At 37.4% G+C, this 25644-nt stretch overlaps 1 protein-coding gene across 3 annotated transcripts in view; it reads left to right on the top strand.

Annotated features, from left to right (window-relative positions):
- Positions 1–25644, top strand: part of SCAPER (S-phase cyclin A associated protein in the ER) — a 389138-nt gene that overhangs the window by 266982 nt on the left and 96512 nt on the right. For all 3 annotated transcript variants that reach the window (XM_040257316.1, XM_040257318.1, XM_040257317.1), the window contains exon 25: positions 6895–7018. In XM_040257316.1, coding sequence (XP_040113250.1) covers positions 6895–7018 — 124 coding nt within the window. The remainder of the gene's footprint in view (positions 1–6894; positions 7019–25644) is intronic.

Below are 25644 nucleotides of genomic sequence, written 5' to 3' on the forward strand. Positions count from 1 at the left end.
CTTTATAATGACAAAGCATAATTTGAAAATGGTGAATATAAACTATATACCATTTATTAGATGCTTAATGCAAACAAAATGTACTTGGAGATTATAATATGTTTGGGAGCTCTAGTTTTAATATTCATTTCACCCCTCCCTAGGAAACTGGTATTACTCCAGGTCTGCATGTTCTGGTTCAGTCCAGATAATCTTTCCTTAAACAATATCATTAGCTAACCATCCTCTGTGATTTGTAATATTCTGTCCTTTCCTACACTTATTCACATCAAGCCAGTTCTTTCCTTCCATGAGGGCTGAAGCAATAATTTACAAAAATTCCCAGTTTCTCTTTGCAGCTGTATTGTTGTGACTCTGTTACTTGGCACAGGATTTTGCTCCACAGGAACATAAAGCCTTCGCTCACTCCCAGGTATATAAGTGATATGCCATCTATTATGAATAAATGCTTAATGCAAACCAAAGGCATTTGGTAAATTATAATTTATAAGCGTTCTGGTTTTAAACTGCCAGTGGCAGTTGTTTTTAAATATCTGCTTTCTTGACACTGGTATCGGAAATGGATTTGTGAACAGTGTTTTCTGAAAAGCCTTAGTCACTATGAACCGCGTAAGGTTATAAACTTACGTACTTCCTAAGTGATATTATCAAGTCCTCTTTGGCTGCAGCTCTCTAGGGCTTTTCTGTTTAGTTCATAACATCTTAGATACTAATCTTAATGTCTGAGGTATACTATACTTGTATTCAAATAATGTTCTTCTTGGATTAAAAAAAAACAAACCCACCTTCGTGATGCCTTTTCTGTCCTCTGTTTTTCAGAGAAAACATTTTCAGTGAGAAAACCTACTGATACAAGATTCACTCATGTATTCATGATTATCTGGGGCAGAAAGCCTTTATCTCCAGCCCCAACCACAGTGTACTTTTGACAGAATGGACAGTAAGATTTTACTGTCTTCTCAGAAGATACTTTTAAAATCTGGGGCTTTCTGTTTGATGTTAAAAAGTGCTTCCCGTCATTTGGGTTTTAAATTACAAGGAAAGCTGCTTGGGCAGACCACCCAAGCTGGGTTCAAAGAAGTGATCGTTCTAAGACAGGTGCTCTTCAAATAGAGGTTGTCTTTCAAACAAGTTCTACTGAGTGGACAAGTTTTTCCTGACCCCTGGGATTTTTTTATACTCCCCCCCCCCCCCGCCCATTTTTTCTCATCAGAAACCAGTTTCTTTGTGGAAGTTTTCTTGGGAAAGTTTTGTAAGCATAAGACTATATAGATGTAACATTCCTCACTTTACTAGTAAATGCAGTGTCTTTAATGTAAAGCACAGAGGGCGTTAGGACAATAATCCCCCACCCTGTGCCATTTGCTTTTTCATGTGTAGATTTACTTATGCCCTGGGGTATTCCACAAAAGAGTTTAGATAAGCTGTAGGGTTTTCATTGACTAAGAAAAAAGAGAGATTAGAAATTAAGGCTATAAAAATGATAGATCAAAATCAAAGGGAAAAGAGGATACAATTATAGAACTATAAACTCCACATGTCGTTCTAAATATAGTACCCTCATTTTTGAAACTTCGAGAGATCTACAGTTGTATATATTAGTCCCACTGTACAGCTGCAATACATAAAGCAATGTGTTATTGGCTCTATATATTACAGAACTTACATAAATTATCAGCTAGACTGGAAAGCCGGGAACACATCCTGTGTATATAGTTATAGTAAAGGTGGCGTTTCAAACCAGTAGAGAGAAGGTGAATTATTCAAGACTTTCTTGGGTAGGAGAGGGAATTTAGGCTTCTGCTTCATGCCACACATCAAAATAAATTTTCAATGATTTGATAGTAAATTATAAAACTATGGTTTTATTACCACACACAGTGATGATTAAATAAATGCAAATGGCTAGATACAAACATGTAGTTACCTCATCTCATGGTAAAGGATAACTTTTTAAAGGAAAAAGGGACAGGAAGAGAAAATAAATCACAAAGAATTGTTTGACTACATAAAATTGTTTAGCTTCAGTATATTAAAAAATGCCTTCAAAATAATGAGCAAAATTATTGGCAGTAGATAAACTGAAAAAAATATTAACAACATGTATTAACCCTTTGTTATAGATATATAATGAGAAAATCCTTATAAACCATTAAGAAAAAGAGAAAAATCTTCAATAAAAATTTTTAAATATAGGATAAGAATAATTAACAAAAAGATAAGTGTAAATGGCTACTTACGTCATACCTTACCCCACAATCAATTTCATATCTTGTATTTCAATGTAAAATCTATGAAAATACCAGAAGTATTTAAATTTAAATTTACCAGAAGTAAATTTAAAATAATGTTTTTGTAATGCTGAAGTAGAAGGGTCTTCTAAGTCTGACACAGTATCCAGATATACTAAAGGGAAAGTTTGACAGATTTTATCGAATAAAAATGAAGCCATTCTTTATGACAAAAAGCAAGAAATTTAGATAAGCAACATACAGAAAAATTTATTTGCTGTATATGATGGTGGTCCAGCGGTTAAGAATCTGCCTTGCAATGCAGGGGACGTGGGTTCAAGTCTCTCGTTGGGAACTAAGACCTCACATACCATGCCAGCACACGGCAAATACTAAGCCCGAGTGTCCCTTTACTGACCCCACACTCTTCAGAGTCCACACACCACAACTTGAGAGTCTGTGCACCACCACAGAGATCCCACATACTGTAACTAAGACCTATTGTAGCCAATAAACAAATAAAAAGGTTAATACCTTTGTTATTGGTAAAGTGCCTTATAAATCAATAAGAAAAAGACAACCCCCCCATAGAAAAATGGATAAAAGGTTCACAGTGATAATTTAAAAAAATATAAATACACATTGGCAATAAGCACATGAAGTGAAAAGTCCTTAATCACACTAGCAATTAAAGAAATGCAACCTTTAACATTTTTAGCTGTCAGATCAGTAACAGATTTTAAAAATGAAAGTATCTGATGTTAGTGAAAACATGGATGAACTTTTTCTGGGAGTATAAACTGATTTAAAATACTTTTTTTCTGGAGGGCAATTTAAATTCTGCAATGTCTATCAAAAATCTTAAAGTAAATCTTCATATCCTTTGAACCAAATTATCACTACTGAAAATTTACTCTCAGGAAGCAGAAGAATTTGTTCAGTATAGCTGCTGTGAACGTTGGTTGTGCAATTGAGCACCTCCTGTATTTATGGAGTTCCCAGGCACACAGTGTGGGCCTCCCTCTATAGTGCCTGAGCATACCAGGTGTCCGCTTCCCAGTACTCTGTGTCTAGGATATAAACTTGTGACCTAGGCTTCACAGCCCAGCATACCCACTCCAGACTTTTACTCTGAGGCTAATAAACTAAGAAGCAAGGACATCACAAACTCTATTCCTTTGACAATTGCAGGCAGCTGCGTCTGTTGTCCAAGGTCATAGTGTGAGTTCAAGCCGTGACATATGGTGCCCGGAGTTTTGTTTTGTTTTGTTTTGTTTTCGCAGATCAGGTTCATGGTGTGTGATTTGGATATTGGTCCATGCAGTATAACTTTGATGCCTGTGTTTTCTAAATCCTATGATATACCCAAAGCTTGTCAGTTAATTTCCTTCCTGTTTAAATCAACCAGAGCTTTCTTCCCCTGGCTTATAACTAAGAACTCTGAATATTAAAACAGTGTTGCTTCATTATGTTGAAAATTAGATACAATAGTAAGGAATTAATTGATGTAAAATTTTACATACATTGCATGATCCTGTTCCTTCTTTTAAAAGCTACAGTATTTCTTAGTTTAAGCAGTTTAATCAGAAAAGGAATTTAAAATAAGAAATTGGAAACTTACAAATCTGTTGAAAAAGGTTGCAGACCTCTTTATTGACTCCAGAACAATACCAAACGTATCCACTGGGGGCACTGCTCTCTCTGAGGCCAAAAAAGTTAGGAAGGAAGGAAGAAGCTAATGCCACACACAACTTTCTCTCACACTCAAGAAACCACAATGGATAAGGGAAGCTGCAGATCAGAGATTAGGAAATTAAATCAAATAGTACAAGTTACCCCACTGGTTCTTGACACAGAGAATCTGGAAAAGGGAACCTGAGTCTACTGCAGGGAAGCCTCACATTTCCAAACCTTGGTTGATGACAGCAACAGCCAACCTTGCTTGATGACAGCCAACAGCAAAAGATGGCCTTGGCTCACTTCACCCTTCAAATCTTGTATGATACCATTTGTGTAGGGGGAAAACTCTTGCATATGCACAGACTCCTGGAAGGATATGTGTACTAGTAACCATGGTGATTTCTAAGGTAGGGAACTGAGGGGCTGAAGGACATAAGTCAGGGGGAGGCACTTTTCACCATACTTCTTGGTGTGTGTTGTACTAAGGTCATCACTCCTAGTCAGAAAGTTCCCAAGTTAAATTGTATTAGTGTTAAAGCTCAGGAGTTTTTACTGTACTCCAAGGGAACACATCCCCAGGTCTCTGAGGAGTATTTCAAGGCTCTTTGAGAGGAGAACAGAGTAGGTCTCTGGGTCTACTTCTACTTCAGTCAGAGCAACTCTGATTTTATCTGTTCTTTAGTTTAAGCTTTTGAAAAAGATTTCGTTAGCTTTTAAGCTTCTGAGTAAGAAAGTAAGAAAGCTGCTTTTGTAAAAAATTGAAGACTGGTGTTATGGAAGAATATTAAATGTCATGGAGAAATATTCATTTTATACATATTAACCAAGTGAATATTTCTGAGATGAGAAGACTGGAAGTACAAGTACCAAATCACCTCTTCATAGTTTTTTACTGTTTATTTGTGCTCTCTTTCTCACAGTTATTACAATTATCTTTAAAATTATAATCACAATTACATCTTATTTTTTTAACTGAAAAGAAAAGCACTCTTGCCAAATCTAAATATGTCAGCTAATAAATGGAATAGTGCTGAATTGCATTTGTGGTGGATTTGTTAGGTAGAACCTCCAGCTGATGTGTCGTAAATGAGTTACACATAGGCCAAGATTTCCTGTACAGTCCTCAGGGGTTAAGTCAGGCTGGAGCTAAGCCTCCTCCTGCTCCCTTCAACTTAGAGTCCTTTCATTGTTCATGCCAGTATACCATGTAAAAATTTACAAAGCGTGGTGCTTTATTTTTCTGGAAATTACACCTTTCATAGCATGCTTTAATTTGATTTGATTTTTAACTGCTTTAATTGTGACTTATTCACAACAAGAATAATAAGATTAATAACTCTAAGGAAGCCTATCATTATGAATTATTTAACCATGTGCCAGGCACCATCCTAAGTACTTTGCATCTATTATTTCATTTAATTCTGATGATGACCATGTGAAGCTTAGGTATTATTATCTCAGTTTTACAGATAAGAAATTGGATGCTAAGATATAAATGAGTAACTTGCTAAAACCTCAAATGACAGAACTAGGTTTCTAACCTAGTATCTTATTCCAGTATCTCTCCTCTTAAGCAACATACTCTAATGCTCAAGTTTCAGGAACCTATCAATTATGTTGAAGCAAGTACCACTATATCAGGCAAACAGATGATTACAACAGGGGCTGTCTCTACCATCTTTCTCCCACTAGAGCATCAGCTCCATGAGAACAGAGAGCTTGTCTGTCTTGTCTACCTAGCACAATGCCTGGAAAATCATAGGGAATTACATATTTGTTGAACAAATGAATACTTACATGTTGATTCTTAGACCCATGCTTCTCAACTCTGCCTGTACATCAGAATTGTTCATAGAGCTTTTAAAACATGCAGAATGTCTAGGGCTCTCCCACTCCCACTAGCATCTCCAGGGGAGGAATTCAGGCAAGTCTGTATCTTTAAAAGTATACAGATGATGCTAGTGCTTTGTCAAACTCTAGAGCCCCTATTCCAGAACAGTGGTCTGGAATTTTGTTTAAAAAAAGTGAAATTCGTTAAAACACACATTGCTGGACTCCACCCCCAAAGTTTCTAGTGTTTAGTAGATCTGGGGTGAAGTCTGAGAATTTGCATTTCTGAAAGTTCCCAGGTGATATTGATGCTACTGGTCCATGGTTCACACTTTAAGAATTATTGTTTTAGAGGATTGGTTGTAAGGGACTAAATCAAAACATTTGTACATAGGACTTAAGCAGGGGATTTAGTGAGGCCAGAATCAACATTGATCACTCAGGCAGTGCAGGTTAATTACAGTTTTCAAAGCACTCACAAGAATGCCCGTTGCATTTGTTGCTCCAAAAGTTTCTTTGAAAAAATGGGATATGATTTTTTAATCCCAAGGAAAAAGAAAAAAAAAAAAAACACATTTCTTTGATGGGTTTGACCCGAGACTATTTGACTCTGTAGGTCCTGCCCTGCTGAGGCACTCTGGGTCTGTCCATACAATCTCTGAGCAGATGTGGTGCTCACTCCCCAGACCTCTGCAGTTCTTGTCTCACAAGAGAAAGCCTGTAGTTTTTCTTCGTGTGTGCTCCTTTCCTCCATCATCTGCCCTTGTCAACCAGGAGACCTGGCAACAGGAGCTTTGGCACACTCTTATTTTCTGGATACTATTCAAAAATTCCAGATCCCCAAATTCCTGGGTAACATCTAATCTTAGATTATTAAGACATTGTCAGTATACTGGTAAGTACATTTCCATTGCTTGCTGCTGCATTAATAAGAGGCAAGAATTAGTTTCTAATGAGCACTAGGCTGTGGATAAAAATTAAAAGCTTTTATATCTAGCTGATGGACCTTGCACCTAGTAATATTTGGCTTGGTTTTTTAAGAGTGATTTCTATCCCATGCTTGCTGCTTTTATACCATTCATTTTGTGCATTTCACATTGTTTAGAGAAGAACTGCACAAGTTTTATAAATCGTGTTTTTCTCCTTGTGTTAGGTCTCTTTGCAATGCAATCAATGTTTACAACCTCACCTGCAATAACTGTTCAGAAAACTGCACTGATGTTCTGTTTAGTAACAAGATTACCTTCTTAATGGACCTCCTCATACACCAGTTGACGGTATGTAATATTATTGCTTTGAATTAGAAGCCGTTAAGATTTGAAAAATATCCCCTATGAAGAAAACGAAAAGAAGCCTTCTTATTTATTCTCCAGATTGAAAAAAAAAGTAAAGATGATTGGGAGAGTAAAATAGGAACTGGCAGAAAAACCTCTTCATTTGAAAATCTTATAGTGCATTCTCCTAAGTCTCAGTATTTGATGGATAATGTACTTGTAGCACTTGCCGAGATCACAGATTTCCACGGTTAGACTGGGACTTTGGAATGAGTTAGGCTCAAAGCCTTATCTCTGAGGTCATAGAAATTAGTCTCATAACCTCTCGTGCCAGCTCAGTTTAAAGGGTCAGTTTATGTTTAACTTGGTAAGAAACATAAAGAAAGGGATGTAATGCCTCAGTGAGGCAAGGTGAATGGTGGGAGAAGATATTAAAGAAATTGGATTTTTTTAAAAAAGGTCAATTTAAGACAGACTTTTTGAGGGCTCTTGATGTATTTTTTGAAGCAAGAAACTCCTCTGTCACAAAGGGGCAAACCTATTATATTTTTGAAATAGGAACAAGCAGCCAATTGTAGCCTTAAATTTTACTTCAGTTCACAGATGTTGAAAGAGGTAAGCTCAGTATAATATCCAAAGGTTTAGGTCTGTCAACTGCAGCCTCCAGAACACAGCCCTGGGACCAGAAGTTTCCTGGTCAAGTTTCTGAGCCCCTGAGGTATTGGCACAAAATCACTCTCAAGCTGCAAGTTTATAACACAGGAGATTTATTTTTCAGAACTGATTTATTTTACTCAGCACGTAGTTCTAATAGCTTTTCCCTAAACTGTGAGCCTTTTGCTCTCTTTCCTTCTCCATCTGGTTAATTTCTGCATCCTGAGACCTGTACTAAGATATAATGGCACTTTCTTCATGAAACCTTCCCCAACCTGACCCTCTCTCCAAGTCCAGGTTAGATGTTCTTCTTATATGCTCCTGTTCATTAGGTCATTCATAGGATTAATCACATTGAATTGTAATTAACTGCTTACTTATCCATTTCCCCAACTAGCCGTAAAATCAATGAGGACAGGAGGTGATTCATCACTTTCCCCAAGATCCTAAAACAGGGCCTGACACAGTAGCTTCAGCACATTGTTGATGAATATATAAGTAAACACATGGATTCCCATATGTTTCAAGCTGAAAATCAGAAAGGAAATGATGAGGCTCTTACCTGTTCTTCTCATGACAAAGAGAAGGGACAGCAGTGAAAAAGGACAAAAACACAGACCTAGAACAATACAGTGAAATAAGGGTTGTTTATAGATGACACTGAGTCATCACTTGAGGGCTAAGTTATATATGGTTTATCTCTAAAATAAGGGATTGAAATACAGGTAGTGAATTTTAGCAAAAATTTCTATCAGAAATATTTCAAAGCCAGGGACAAGGAGAAAGACTTAGCATTTGTTATATGACCTTATATTCCAGGCATTTTAATATATATTGCCTCATTTCATTTTTAAAACAGAAAGTCAGTGTTAGTATACTGCTTTACAGGTGAAGAAACTTGAGTCTGAGAAAGGTTGACTTGCCCAAGGCTACATGGATGGTCATGGAGTCAAGAGCCCAAGCTAGGTCTGTCAAACCCCAACTGAGGCACATTCTGCACACAAATTGACTCATATTTTTCAAAAGAGTCAGTGTCATGAAAGACATAGAAAAGTTGCAGAACTGTCACAGATTGGGGGAATCTAAGGAGATCTGACAATGAAATGTAACGTGGGACCCTAGACCAGAAAAAGGATGTTCGTGAGAAAACTTGAAACTTCAAATAAGATCTGTAGAATAGTTAATTTTATTGGCTCAATGTTGATTTCTTGCTTTTGGTAATTATAACGTGGTTTTTCAAAATGTTAGCAGTAGGGATATGGGTGAAGGGAACTCTACTATTTTTGCAACATATCCTGTTTTTAAGTCTTCTTGCTTATTCCTTCACATTTCAAAGCCATTCTCTTCTGTTACTTTACCCTGTTCAAAGTATATAATTTCTATGGTTCCATTACCAATTTTAAATAATTTCAAAATATGAAGTGGAAAAAAAACAAACAAACCCCATACTCTCCAACTATTCCATGCCGCATTATCTGAAAGAATATACTGTGTGAAACCTATTCTGTATTGGTAATGGAAGAAGATACATAAATGTACTTTGAACAGAACAAGTAACAAAAGGGAATGGTGTTTGAACTGTGAAGGAATGAGCAAGAAGACTTACAGACAAGATCTTCCATCCTAGCTCTTCATTCTTTTCTGATCAAAACCTGTTCTTATCATATAAGGTAGTTTGTTTATTCTCTCACTTAATAATTATAAGTGCCTACTACTTCCAGTTGCAGAGAAGTGTAGGGTATGATCCTAACCATCCAGGAAATTCCTGCTTTGGAGTAGGAACAGATACGTAAGTTGCACATTAAAATGGTGTGATGTCAGCCGGTATAGAGTATGGTGAAGCACAGACAAAGGAGGTCGGTAGCCTCTGCCTGGGACATCACAAAGCTAGACCTTAGCTCCTCATAATAGCTTTCATTTATTAAGTGCCTACCATGTGCCAGGAGCTTGTAAGTAGCTTGATCCTTTCCCTCTACTTTGAAAGCCCCAGTTTCCTTTGAATAATATTCCCTTACTTGTGACCTCAAGATTTCTTAACACTCGGAAAGCTTTTAATCTCCCAACCAATGAATTTCACCACATTCTATGTTTATTTTGTTCAGTTTAGAACTTGAATCCTGGGACATTAGTTTGTCAAACACATTTTATCCCTCCCTCCCTTAAACGTGGCACTTCCTGGTCTTTGCTGTTCTTTTTGGCTTTTTATTCTCTGTCAGTTCTAACACTGCTGTGATGGAGTTTGTGATAATTGAAAGAGGTGGGTATGTTTTCTAAGTGGGAGAGGTAGAGGTGGTGGTGGTGATTTTTCCATTTCTGGAAATCACTTGTGCATTTACATTTTTATTGCTAACTTGTTTTGATGAACATGTAACTGAAATATGGATCACTAACTTCTAGTACCCTCTCAGCAAAGGGTAGGAAACTGTCATCACACATTTTCCAGAAGGATTATAAAGAATCATAAAAGAAGTTAATTAATTAAGATCTGGTAGAATTTGTATGACAACTGATTATAGGGCAGTTCGGCCTTTCTTCGGCAAACTGAGAGGTTTAGAAGGCTTTTCTCCCCTAATCTAGCTGTTTGGAGTTTGTTTTAGCATTCTTGTATTGCATCTCAATTATGTGCAAAGTGTTGTACAGATGCCAGGATTATAGAGGTGAATTGGACGCAGTTCCTTCATTCTAGAAGCCCACGGTTGAAGAATGAGCAACTTGCATACATTAAAATTAAAGAAAAGCTGTGAGAAGTTCTGTAACATAATCAGAGCTACAGTGTAGTGCATACAGCCTAGAAAAGTACCTGGCACATAAGGAAATGCCTGTTAAATATTTGATGAATGAATGAATGAGTTCTAACTTGGAGCATTGGAGAGACTTTGGGGGAGAATTTGGATTTGCCTATGCCTTGAAGGGTAGAAATTCTACAATTCTGGATTATGAGTTTTACAAAAGCCAAATTAGCATGGGTGGCACTGAAAATGTATGTGTTTTTTCTTGCAGTATAGATTCAAAGTAGGATTTTTAGGATAAGGTCTTGAGGAGTTTATTTGGAGCCCTATAAAAACAGTACATTTAGATAGGCATTATCTTCAAAAAGTATGAAAACTTTGCTGCTGCTGCTGCTGCTGCTGCTGCTAAATCACTTCAGTCGTGTCCGACTCTAAAACTATGTTAAAGCAGATTTCAGTAACTGAGTGTTAAGAATCTTCTCTGTGCCTGAATCATTACACTGCAGAGGAAGGTAGGCCTCTACCTTCAAAATGTCTCCTTGAGGAGACTAGACATGAAAATTAAAAGGCATTAAAAAGACCAGTGAAAAAGAGCAAACTGGCAAAATAGATAGTCACAGTTCTCATTCCCAAAGAAACACTTAGCAACTATATACAAACCAAAATACCGTTATGAACTCGATGACAAATCAAAGCAAGATCCTCTATGACCCACCTCCTAGAGTAAAGAAAATAGAAACAAAATAAACAACTGGGACCTGATTAAACTTAAAAGCTTTTGCACAGCAAAGGAAACCAAAAGCAAGATGAAAAGACAACCCTCAGAATGGGAGAAAATAATAGCAAATGAAACAACTGACAAAGGATTAATTTCCAAAATATACAAGTAGCTCATGCAATTCAAAACCAGAAAAGCAAACAACCCAATCAAAAAGTGGAAAAAGACCTAAACAGACATTTCTCCAAAGAAGACATACAGATGGCTAAAAAACACATGAAAAGATGCTCAACATCTCTCATTATTAGAGAAATGCAAATCAAAGCTACAATAAGATATCACCTCACACCAGTCAGAATGGCCATCATCAAAAAGTCTACAGGCAATATATGCTGGAGAGTGTGTGGAGAAAAGGGAACACTCTTGCACTGTTGCTGGAAATGTAAACTGATACAGCCACTATGGAAGACAGTATAGGGATTCCTTAAGAAACTAGGAATAAAACCACCATATGACCCAGCAATCCCACTCCTAGGAATATACCCTGAGGAAACCAAAATTGAAAAAGACACGTGTCCCATTGTTCATTGCAGCACTATTTACAATAGCTAGAACATGGAAGCAACCTAGATGTCCATCAACAGATGAATGGATAAAGAAGTTGTGGTACATACACACAATGGAATATTACTCAGCCTTAAAAAGGAATGCATTTGAGTCAGTTCTAATGAGGTAAATAAACTTAGAACCTGTTATACAGAGTGAAGTAAGTCAGAAAGAGAAAGATAAATATCACATTCTAATGCATATATATATATATATGTATATATATATGGAATCTAGAAAAATGGTACTGACAGGGCAGCAGTGGAGAAACAGACATAGAGAATAGACTTATGGACATGGGAGGAGGGGAGGAGAGGGTGAGATGGATGGAAAGAGTATGGAAACTTACATTACCATATGTGAAATAGACAGCCAACAGGAATTTGCTGTATGGCTCAGGAAACTCAAATAGGGGCTCTGTATCAACCTAGAGGGGTGGGATGGGGAGGGAGGGAGATGGGAGGGAGGTTCAAAAGGGAGTGGATATATGTATACCTATGACTGATTCATGTTGAGGTTTGACAGAAAACAACAAAATTCTGTAAAGCGATTATCCTTCAATAAAAAATAAATTAATTTTAAAAAATACTGTTATGAGAACTCCAGAAAACAGTTTAGATATTACAGTACCCAAGGTGATCTCAAGGCCAGGAACAACCACACTGATGTGAGTAACAAAAACTATTCTGCTTTACTCACAATCTTTCCTCTCTTGAGTTGGCACAGCTTGGCATTGGAAGATGATACCCCAGCTCATGGTTCTCTGCTTTAAAGGGAGAGGAGTTGAGTGTGAGTCCAGCATTCTGGCTTTTTGGAGGGCTGCCCAAGGGACTTGTATCTGCCTCACCTGACTCATGGCACTGCCAGGAAGCTGGCATACTTTGGATGCCTGGCAGCCCTTGAGAACAGCAGAAAGCAGGGCAGCTTGCTGCTGAGAATCAGAGAACCTGCAGTGCTACAGACAGACACCAGAGGGAGCAAGAGATTACGATCTCCTGAGAAAGAAACCAGCCAGGCCTTTCTAATTGAGAAATTGCACATGCAGGCCCAGAGAAGTCCTATCCCCTATAAAAATGCTTCATAGAACCTCTGACTCTCTAGTCAAGGAAATTGGTGTCTTCCCCTTTACAAAGCCGGTATGTACAGTCTAAAAGTGATACCTCTTTTTTCAAATGTGCAGATTCCAACACAAAGTTACAAGACACACAAAGAAAAAGGGAAGCATGGCCCCTACAAAGAACAAGATAAATCTTCAACCCTAAAGAAGCAGGTGTATGAATCACGTGACAAATATTCAAAATAATTATTCTAGAGATATTCTGTAAACTCAGAAAAATGATATATGAACAAAATGAAAATTAAAAAGAGATAGAAAATATAAAAAGAACCAAATAGAAGTTTTGGAGCTAAAGAATAAGTTATTGAACTGAAAAAATAGAGGAATTCAAGATCAGCCTTGATCAAACAGAAGAAAGAATCATTGAACTAAAAGATAGGTAATTTGAAATTATCCAATCAGGAATAAAAATAAAAAGGAATGAAAAAAAGCCTAAAGGACTTAGGCTGTACTGCAAAGTAAACCAATATGTATGTTATGGTGGTCACAAAAGGAAAGAGAGACAAAGAGAAAATGGGGCAGAAAACTTATTTAAATAAATAATGACCTAAAATTTCCCAATCTAGTGAAGGAAAGGGAATCCAACAAGTCCAACAGGTCCTAACTTTGGTGAACCCAAGAAATCTCACATAGACACATTATACTAATTTATCAGAAGTCAAAGATAGAATTTTGAATGCAGCAAAAGGAAATCAACTTGTCACATGCAGAAGAACTCTCATAAAACAATCAGTGTATTTCACACCGGAAAACCTACAGGCCAGAAGGGAATGGGATGTTATAATCAAAATGATAAAAGAAAAAAATGCCAACCAAGAACACTACATCCAGCAAAACTATCCTTCAAAAAATGAAAGAGAAATAAAAACTTTCCCAGATAAACAAAAGCTAAGGAAATTCATCACCACTACTAGACCTACTTGACAAGAAATTCTAAAAGGAGCCCTAAAGTAGGAGAAAAAAAAAAAAAAGACACTAAATAGCAACATGGAAGCATATAAAGCTCACTGATAAATGTAAATATAAAGACAAATACTGGATGCTGTAATACTGTAAAGTGAAAGGAAAGTGAAGTTGCTCAGTCATGTCCGACTCTTTGTGACCCTATGGACTGTAGCCTACCAGGCTCTTCCATCCATGGGATTTTCCAGGCAAGAATACTGGAGTGGGTTGCCATTTCCTTCTCCAGGAGATCTTCCTGACCCAGGGATTGAACCCGGATCTCCTGCATTGTAGGCAGACGCTTTACCATCTGAGCCACCAGGGAAGTAATACTGTAATGGGGGGGTTAAATCAGTGTTAATCCTGACATAGAAATTAAAAGACCAAGCTGTTAAAATAGCCATAAGTATAAAAGTATATTAATGGATACATGATTTAAAATATGTACTTTGTGACATGAATAACATAAAATATTGAGGGGAGAGAGGTAAAAATATAGCATATTAGTATGCGATTGATAATTAAGTTATCAGGTTGAAATAGATTATTATAAATGGCAACCACAAGGAAAAATACCTATAGAAGATACTCAGAAGAAAATGAGAAAGGAATGAAAGCGTGTTACTACAAAGGAAGATGGCAGAAGAGGAATGAGGGGCAAAATAACTGTATAAGACGTAAAATAACAAAATAGCAATAGGTATTCCTTCTCTATCAGTAATTACTTTCAATGTAAGTGGTTTACTCTCCAATAAAAAGGCACACACTGGCTGAATGGATAAAAACACAAGATCCAACTATCTTTTGTCAACAACAGACTTACTTTAAATTTAAGGACACACATAAGCTGAAAGTGAAAGAATTGAAAACAATAATTCATGCAAATGGTAACGACAAAAGAACAGAGGTAGCCATCCCTATATCAGACAAAATAGAATTAAAAGTCAAAAACTCCCGGAATAGATAAAGAAGGACATTATATAGTAATAAAAGGTCAATTTTTAAGGAAAGTATAACAATTGTAAATACACATACACCCATCAGAGCACTCAGATATAAGAAGCAAGTATTGAGGAACTGAAGGAAGAAGATGACAATAGCTCAGTTAAAGTAGATTTCAATACCCCGCTTTCAATAATGCATAAACATCTAGAAAGCAAACCATTAAGTAAACAGAGGATTCGAACAATGTTGTAGGCTGCATGGACCTAATACACATATATAAAATATTCCACCCACCAGCAGAATACACATTTTCTCAAGCACACACGGAACATTCTTCAGGATGGCTCACACAATAGGTCACAAAACAAGTAAACAAATTTAAGGTGACAGGTGTATTTTCTGACCACAATGGAATGAAAATAGAAATTAATAGCAGAAGGAAAACTGGAAAATTCACAAACATGTGGAAACTAAACAACTTGATGAAAAAACAGTGGATGAAAGAAGAAATTAAAAGAGAAACTAAATAGTGTCTTTAAGACAAATTTAAAATATGGCATACAAAACTTATGGGGTACTGTAAAAGCGGTGCTGAGAGGGAAGTTCATAGCAATAAATACCTGAATTTAAAAGGAAGAAAGATCTCAATCAATTTAACTTTATACCTCAAGAAACTAGAGAAAGAAAAACAAAGCCCAGAGTTAGCAGAAAAAGGAAATAATTAAAGATTAGAACAAACTGTCATAAAAACAGACACATAAACCAATAGAACAGAATAGAGAGCTTGGAAGTAAACCCACAAATATACAGCCAACTAAGATTTGACAAGACATAAAAAATATGAAAAGGAAAAGATGGTCTCTTTAATAAATACTGTTGGATAATCTTTAGTAAACGCTGTTGGGAAATGGTGGCTATCCACATGCAAAATAATGTTGGACTCTTTATCTTACACCGTACACAAAAATTAACTGCAAATGGACTTAAAACTTAAATGTAAAACCTGAGCCCATAAAACTCCTAAAAGAAACATAAGAGTAAAGCTCCTTGACATTGCTCCTGGCAGTGATTTTTTTTTTTTAATGATACGAGAAAGTACAACAAAAGCAAAAATAAACAAGTGGCACTACATTAAACTAAAAGGCTTCTGTACAGCAAAGGAAACAATCAACAAAATGAAAAGGCAAACTGCAGAAGGGGAGAAAATATTTGAAAATTATATATCTGAAAAAAAAAGAAAATTATATATCTGTTGAAGGGTTAATGACCTAAATACATAAATATAAAAATCAGAAACACAGAAAGTAACAAGTATTGGCAAGAGTTTGGAACTCTTGTTCCCAAATGGGAACTCTTGTTTCCTGGTGGAAATGTGAAGTGGTGCACCTACTTTGGAAAACAATAATGACAGTCCCCCAAGAAATTAAAAATAGAACTACCATATGGGATTACTTCTTGGTATTTACCCAAAAAGAATTGAAATCAGAACCTTTGAGATCCTTGCACTCTCATGTTTGCTGTACCATTATTCACAATAACTAAGAGGGGGAGAGAATGGAAATGTCCATTGGCAGTTGAATAAAGAAAAATGTATGTGCATACACTGGAATATTATTCAGCCATAAAAAAGAAATCCTTCCATTTGTGACAACATGGATAAACCTTGTGAAATAAGCCAGTCACAGAAGGGCAAATACTATATGATTTTACTTACATGAGATATCTAAAGTAGTCAGACTCACTAAACTGAAAGTTAAGAGCTAGGATGAGGGCAAATGGAAAGTTGCTGTTCAGTGAGTACTGAGTTTCAGTTATGTAAGATGAAAAAGTTCTAGAGATCTGATTTACAACCATGTGCATGTAGATAGACTATGAAATATACTTAAAATTGTTAGATGATAAATCTATGTTACATGTTTCAGTTCAGTTCAGTTCAGTCGCTCAGTCGTGTCCGACTCTTTGCGACCCCATGAATCACAGCACGCCAGGCCTCCCTGTCCATCACCATCTCCCGGAATTCACTCAGAGTCACATCCATCGAGTCCGTGATGCTATCCAGCCATCTCATCCTCGGTCGTCCCGTTAGTACCACCAAAAAAAGACAAGTATGAGTACTGCTGAGTACTGTGAAAATAGATTGATTGACTTTTCAGTTCAGTTCAGTCGCTCAGTCGTGTCCAACTCTTTGCGACCCCATGAATCGCAGCACGCCAGACCTCCCTGTCCATCACCAACTCCCGGAGTTCACTCAAACTCACATCCATCGAGTCGGTGATGCCATCCAGCCATCTCATCCTCTGTCGTCCCCTTTTCCTCCTGCCCCTAATCCCTCCCAGCATCAGAGTCTTAATGTGGACAAATTCTACATAGGCCATATTACAGATTGGTAAATTGAATTATGGCAAAAGAGATCACACAACTACCTCGTGATAGACTCATGACCTGAGTGCAAGTCTCCTGAGTTCTTGTCCAGGATATTCCCTTCCTATAACCTAAATTGATATGTCTTCTCTTTATTGAGTTGACAAATGAGATAAAGTAATATTTTTGTGACTTTAATTTTATCCATGTTTCATATTTTCACCTGGGTAATGTATACTGAAAAAGCATTTAATTAAAAGATTTATAATTTCTTGATGTTTCATTGCACTTTAAAAAGGCATTCAATGTTTTATTAGCATTCTTATTTTTAATTCATAGTGACCTGCTCCTCATGGAATATTTAAAGAATACTCTTATAAATTGTGTGTATATATTTTCTGGAGCCAAAGAAACTGTTAATTGAAAAGTGATGTACAAACCTTAAATAATTGATATGATACTGTTGGATCAAAGAGTCTGTTGGTGAGCACTGCAGAAGATGACAAGAAAGCCCTGTATACTAAGAGAAAATATAAGTGCAACCTTACAGCAAGGGGATTGTTTTTCACTGAGTCTGGTGCAGAGCCATATGGATGCCTATTTTATTTTCATTATAGCAGCAAAGGCCTGGAATTGGCCATTCACCACATTCTCTTCTTTGTACCAAGGAGGCAGAACATGGACTTCATGGTTAATTACGTGGGAATAGAAATCCTTCAACTCTCCACAAGTAACATCGGTCTTCCTGATGCCACTTGCATTTTGTTTCTCTTTTCCTCACTGTGTGGTACTTGCTCAACATGTCAGGGGCACCCTACCCATTTCTTCATCAATAATGTGAATTCTGTTTCTCACATACTATATATATTATATACATATATAATATATATTTATTGATATAGAGTGTATCAGAACCAGACAGGAGGCTTTCATAGTATCTAGTCTGGTCTAGTCCTCCTTGTCTTACAAATGAGGACAATGGAACTCAAAAAAAGGGAAGGATGGGAGATGTGTGGGCTGGGTATTTGCCCAAAATTTCACAGCCTGTTTCCAGTGGAATTGGGATACAAATTCAGGTCTCCTAAATCCCAACCTAACTTTTTTCCACTATATTACATGGCACACTGCTCATTTAAGTCTGCTGAGAACAGTTAAAGGATATTGCGACTGGTATAGAGCTTTACCCTTAAAACTACATTCAAAATTGATCTAGTGAAAGAATATGGGTAAAATTATAACTCTTAAGTGCCATTCTACTGCAGTCATATGAATTCATATCATCATTATTATTACTGTCACCTATAATCACGGAGGATTTGACACATCCAGCATTATAGTGGAGATTCTATCACACTACTTTCAGATGGTGGGTAAAGCAAACAAAATGGTTAAATATGTACAGAACTGAATAAAACAATTAGCAAACTGGATACACATAGATAGAACCATATGTGAAACATTAGAGAATATAAATTTTTTATAAATACACATGGGAAATTTACAAGAATTGACTATGCACTAGGCCGTAAAGCAAGTCTTAACATGCTTGAAAGAGTCAGAATCATACAGAGGATCCGGTTTTGCTTCCAATATTATTGAATAAGCTCCTACCAGGGTGCCCCTTCTGCAGATGGCAGGAGGGGTAAAGCATGAGAAAACCTACCTGAAGGTGGCCCAGACCTAGCAAAAGCAGGCAGATTCTGATCGGAAGAAGGGAACAGCATTGAGTAAGTTTCCTGGTTTTATGGCTTTTAGCCTGAGGGCAATACCACATGGGATGGCTAAAACTACCATAGAAAATCCACAATCTTTCAGGCCTAAGAACCAGAAGACAGAATTTGGGGCAAAGGTAACTGCGAGAATGTAGGGATGACATTCAAAAGGGAGATAACCAGAAAGGAGGATTCCCTAAGTTATTTATAAATATCTGAATGACCCTGGTACCATATGTTTGTGGGAGACTCCAAGTACTTCTGGAGAAGGCAATGGCACCCCCCTCCAGCACTCTTGCCTGGAGAATCCCAGGGACGGGGGAGCCTGGTGGGCTGCCGTCTATGGAGTCGCACAGAGTCAGACACGACTGAAGCAACTTAGCAGCAGCAGCAGCAGCAGCCAAGTACTTCAGCTAAAGACAAACTGAACTGAGATTTCAACTGCTATCCATGAATAACATTTTGTAGTTGAGTCCAGTAAAACCATATGCCTGCTTCTTTTTTAAAAATCAAACTGAAAAATATAACTGAAGTCAAAAATTCACTGAATGAATTAATGATAATGATGAAAAATAGAAAAATAACTTGAGACAAACACCACAGTAATACTTATTGCAGGAGAGAATCATCAATGGATGCAAAAATTAGTGAGTAAAAGTATAATTAGGAAAAGGATATTTTTTAAGTTTCAGAATAACTTTGAATTACAGAGAAGGAAAATAGAAAATTTGTGATGAAGAAACTTGGCAGATACTACCTTAACTGTGTGATCAAAACTAACATCACTAAAAATAATATATGAACATCATTTACCCTCTAATATTATATTCTTAGAAGCTCACACTGTCATTCTGTGACATTTGATACCTTTGCAAAATATGTCATCTAAATATGAGAAAATATCAAACAGTTCCAAATTGAAGATGGTCTACAAGATAGCTGATTAAATCCAAAGATTGAAGAATTCAGAGACTAGAGAGATGTGACAACTAAATACAATGTAAGAACTTTACTGAGAAAAACTGGGAAAATTCTAATGAGATCTGTGGATTAGCTCATTGTTTTATATCAATGTTAATTTTCTGCTTTTAGTAATTGTGCTGTAATTATGTACGGTGTTAACATCAGGGAAGACTGGGAAAGGTGTAAAATTATTTATAAAATAGATATAAATTAAAAAAAAAACAACAGTTCACTGGTGGACCTAACAGAGTGGAAGTAACAGAGGAAAGATAATTGAACTTAAAGTTATATGAATAGGAATTAACCAGTCTGATCAGTGTGTGTGGTGGAGAGATTGAGAGAACAAAAGCAAACAGAAAGGAACTGAACCTTAGGGAATTATGGGCCAGTATTAAACAGTGTAATATGTATATTGGATATCCAGAAGAACAAAGAATGAAGCATTAAAATATTTTGAAAGAATAATGTCTAAGTTTTTTCCAAATTTGATGAAAGTCACAAATATACAGATTCAATACTAAGTTCACCAACCCCCAAAAGGCTAAATACAAAGATAATCATGTCAAACTACAAAAAACAAGTATAATAAAAAAAGAAAATGTTGAAAGGTGCCACATTGCATACAGACAAATAATGATTCAGGTAATGCCTGACATCTGTCTCACCAGAGGCCAGAAGACAGTGAACATTTTTAAAATGCTAAAAATTAGAAAAATTCAATCCATAATTTCTATATCCAGCACACCAGAAAAATGCTTCAAGAATAAAGGTGAAATAAATACAGTTGATATGGCTTAGACAATTAAATGACAAAAGGTTGTACTATAGAAATGATGAAGTTCTTCAAAGTGAAGAAAAATGACACTGAATGAAAATGACCACCATCTTTAGGAAGGAATGAAGAACTCTGGAAATGAAGATGTGTTGTTTTTTTAACAAAACTTTTAAATATACATGATGGTTTGAACAAAATTAGCATTGTTGTTGTTTAGTTGCTCAGTTTTGTCTGACTCTTTACCACCCCATGGACTGTAGCCCACCAGGCTCCTCTGTCTATGGGATTTCCAAGGCAGGAATCCGGGAGTGGGTTGCCATTTCCTTCTCCAGGAGATGTTTCCAACCCAGGGATCAGATGCGTGTCTCCTGCTTAGCAGGCAGATTATAATATGTTTAGGTGTACTGCATATGATGCATAGTATAACTATAATATAAAGGATGGAGAAATTCAGGTTTAAACTAAATTAAAAATTCAGACTTAAACTGAAGAGGTAGGGAAAACCACTAGACCGTTCAGGTATGACCAATAGATTAAGGGATTAGATCTGATAGACAGATGCCTGAAGAACTGTGGACAGAGGTTCGTGACAGGAGGAGGTGACCAAGACCATCCCTAAGAAAAAGAAAAGCAAAATGGTTGTCTGAGGAGGCCTTACAAATAGCTGAGAAAAAAAGAGAAGCAAAGGCAAAGGAGGAAAGGAAAGATATACCCATCTGAAATGATGCAGAGTTCCAAAGAACAACAGGCAGAGATAAGAAAGCCTTGCTCAGCGATCAGTGCAGAGAAATAGAAGAAAACAAATGGGAAAGACTAGAGTTCTCTTCAAGAAAATTAGAGATACCAAGGGAACATTTCATGCAAAGATGGGCACAATAAAGGACAGAAATGTATGGACCTAACAGAAGTAGAAGATATTAAGAGGAGGTGGCAAGAATACACAGAAGAACTATACAAAAATATCTTAATGACCCAGATAACCACGATGGTGTGATCACTCACCTAGAGCCAGACATCTTGGAGTGTGAAGTCAAGTGGACCTTAGGAAGCATCACTACGAACAAATCTAGTGGAGGTGATGGAATTCCAGCTGAGCTATTTCAAATCCTAAAAGATGATGCTGTGAGAGTGCTGCACTCAATATGCCAGCAAATTTGGAAAACTCAGCAGTGGCCACAGGACTGGAAAAGGTCAGTTCTCATTCCAATCGCAAAGAAAGGCAATGTCAAAGAATGTTCAAACTACCATACATTCATTTCACATGCTAGCAAAGTAATGCTCAAAATTCTGCAAGCGAGGCTTCAATAGTACATGAACCATCAAATTCCAGATGTTCAAGCAGGATTTAGAAAAGGCAGAGGAACAAAGAAATCAAATTGCCAGCATCCACTGGATCATCAAAAAAGCAAGAGAGTTCCAGAAAAACATCTACTTTTGCTTTATTGACTATGCCAAAACCTCTGACTATATGGATCACAACAAACTGTGAAAAATTATTAAAAAGACGAGAATACCAAACCACCTTACCTGCCTCCTGAGAAGTCTGTATGCAGGTCAAGAAGTAACAGAGCCAAACATGGAACAATGGACTGGTTCCAAATTGGGGAAGGAGTACATCAAGGATGTATATTGTCACCCTGCTTATTTAACTTATATGCAGAGTACATCATGAGAAGTGTCAGGCTGGATGAAGCACAAGCTGGAATCAGATTGCCGGGAGAAACATCAATAATGTCAGATATGCAGGTGACACCAACCTTATGGCAAAAAGTGAAGAGTAAGTAAAGAGCCTCTTTGTTAAAGGTGAAAGAGAAGAGTGAAAAAGCTAGCTTAAAACTCCACTTTCAGTAAATGAAGATCATGGCATCTGGTCCCATCACTCCATGGCAAATAGATGAGGAAACAATGGAAATAGGGACAGACTTTATTTTCTTGGGCTCCAAAATCACTGCAGATGGTGACTGCAGCCATGAAATTAAAAGATGCTTCCTGCTTGGAAGAAAAGCTAAGACCTACCTAGACAGCATATTAAAAAGCAGAGACATTACTCTGCTGACAAAGGTCCATCTAGTCAAAGCTCTGGTTTTTCCAATTGTCATGTATGGATCTGAGAGTTGGACAATAAAGAAGGCTGAGTGCCAATGAATTGATGCTTTTGAACTGTGGTGTTGGCAAATACCCTTGAGAGTCCCTTGGATGGCCAGGAGATTCAACCAGTCAATCCTAAAGGAAATCAGTCCTGAATAGTCAATGGAAGGACCGTTGCTGAAACTGAAGCTCCTATACTTTGGCCACCTGATGGGAAGAGCCAACTCGTTGGAAAAAACCCTGATGCTGGGAAAGACTGAAGGCAGGAGGAGAAGAGGACGGCAGAGGATGAGATGGTGGGATGGCATCACTGACTCAATGGACATTTGAGCAATCTCTGGGAGACAGTGAAGGACAGGGAAACCCGGCGTGCTGCAGGGCGTCTCAAAGAGTTGGACATGACTGAGCGACTGACCAACAACAATATAGTTGAAACATGTTTTTAAATGCCTGGAGAGAAATTTTTAAAACATCTATTTAACTCGTGTTTTGAAAATTCCTTAAACAGGGTGACAGCTATTCAGTGTATACTTTGTGCCAAGTTGAACACACTGTGTTGTCTTCTAACATAAAGACTCAGGAAAATGGGTAATCTCAGTGCTCAGACGGGAACCTGTAGTGTTGTGGGTGTCCTATAATAGAAGGTTCTAGCTGCAGGGAGAAAACTAGTGCAGATGAAAAGCACAGAGACCATCACCAACAACTGTTCCTTTGCATCCACCAAGTCTAGATGGGCTTCCCGGGGGGCTCAGTGGTAAAGAATCTGCCTGCCCACGCAGGAGACATGGAGTGGATCCCTGGGTTGGGAAGATCCCCTGGAGGGGGAAATGGCAACCTACTCCAGTATTTTTGTCTGGGAAATCCCATGGACAGAGGAGCCTGGCAGGCTACAGTCCATGAGGTCACAAAACAGTTGGGCAGGACTGAGTGACTACACAAGAACATCGAATCTAGATAGTCTTTGTGGTTTTTGTTTGTGGGGAGGAAGAGAAGCCTGAAATAAACCTAGCAAAGGTGAGAACCACACACATGCACATTTGTGCACATACTCAGCAGAAAGAAGAGCGAAAATGGAAGAGCCTAAAAGGAAGCCAAGTGGGACCCAATAAGAGAAGGAAACGGAAACAGGAGATCGAGGGAAGGGGATATAGAATGGAGGAAAAAAGAGATAGCTAGTGGGTCACGTGTAGGGGGCAAGCAGAAATTATAAATAGAAGCGTGAATACAGAGAAACTGTTTGGGCCTTTCTCAGCACCCTATAAGAGTTCAGTCTCTCTTCCTGTCGTCTTGAAGCTTACATCCCTACATCTTCATGTTTGTTCTTAGACACAGTAGGGCATCAAGCAGAAGGCCTTTTGGCTCTTCCAGTAAGTGAAAGAGAACAGGAATACTAGACATTAAAATGGCCATACACACAGCTAAGTTCCTGTTTCTCTGCCCTTTCCCAGTCCTCTTGGGGTTTTATGAGATGTTGGAAATAGACTAAAAGCATTCTTTATGTTTGGCCTCTGCTTTTGCTTAGTTCATTCTCACCTGTGAAAGCAGTCTGTTCAGAGAGAAAAAAGCAGTAATATTAGGTCTCATTAACACCTCTGACTGCAGCAAATGAGAGTCTTAAAGTTGACCACACTTCAGTATGTAGTTTCGTTTCTTGAATGATAACTTGCTTTCTCTTGAATCTTGACAATATAATTGAACAAATCCTGATGCTTTTAAAAGTGTGGTTGAAGTTTAGCAGTTTCTCAGAAACATACTACCCTATGCATGCATGCTAAGTCACTTCAGTCAATTCTGACTCTTTATGACCCTACAGACTGTAGCCCGCCAGGCTTCTCTGTCCACAGGATTCTCCAGGCCAAGAATCCTGGAGTGGGTTGCCATGACCTCCATCAGGGGATCTTCCCAACCCAGAGATCGAACCCATGTCTCTTATGTCTCCTCGTTGGCAGACACGTTCTTTACCACTAGCACCAGATGGGAAGCCCCACATACCAGCAGTGTCTCTCCTTGCTATTTACCCAAGAAAAATGAAAACATTTCTTCACAAAAACAGCTTGTACAAGAATGACATTAGCAACTTTATTCATAAATAACTAAAATCCTTAAATAGCACACATATCTACCAACAGGTTATAATGATAAGCAAATTGTGGTATATCCATACAATGTAGTAATATCTAGCAATAAAAAGGAATGGACTGATGATACACTGAACAGCATGAATGAATTATTCAGAAGAAAAAAAGCCAGATTCAGAAGTCTACCTCCTGTATGATTCCACTTATTTGAAATTGTAGAAAATACAGAATAATCCATGACACACAAAACGGATCAGTAGTTGCCTAGAATACTGAAGGTGCTGAAGGACATTGACTTCAGAGGAGCAAAGGGAGCTTTGGGGGCTGTTGAAAATGTTCTTTATCATGATGGTCTTACACAGGTACATACATCTGTGAAAACTTACTGAAAGATACACTTAAAATAGTGACGTTTACAGTAAAATTTATTTTTAAAATGTGCCTTTGAAGATGTAGCAGAATGCTCTCAGCTGATGAATCTAGGTAAAGAGTATAGTTCATTTTTTAATATTCTTTGGCTTTTCTAACAGCCTGACATGTTTCAAAACAAGAATTGTGAGAAATGTGCCTTTGTTTCCATACAGAAGGGTCTTTAGCTTTTGGCACTGTAAGCTGAGGGAAATTTAACTTTTTGCTCTAGACTTAGAAGGGGAGAAGTACTGTTTAAGAGGGAGCAGTGTAAAGACACTGATTACATTACTGAAGGTTGAAAAAGCTAGTACACCATCTTTATATGCTTTTATATCCATTTTCTCTTTTTTTGTTGTTTATATGAATAACACAGAGGGAATGACTGTTGATTTTCTCTCCTGTTTTAAGCATATGTAATTTATTCCATTTACTTGTGTGCATTCTTTAGGCAAAAATATGTTATACTAGGCATCACAAGAAATCAGAGACAGTATGGTGTGGAGCTTGCTTTCAAGAAATCATAGTCTTAA

Source organism: Oryx dammah, unplaced genomic scaffold, assembly GCF_014754425.2.
Source record: "Oryx dammah isolate SB20612 unplaced genomic scaffold, SCBI_Odam_1.1 HiC_scaffold_16, whole genome shotgun sequence".
In the NCBI taxonomy this organism is placed as follows: domain Eukaryota; kingdom Metazoa; phylum Chordata; class Mammalia; order Artiodactyla; family Bovidae; genus Oryx; species Oryx dammah.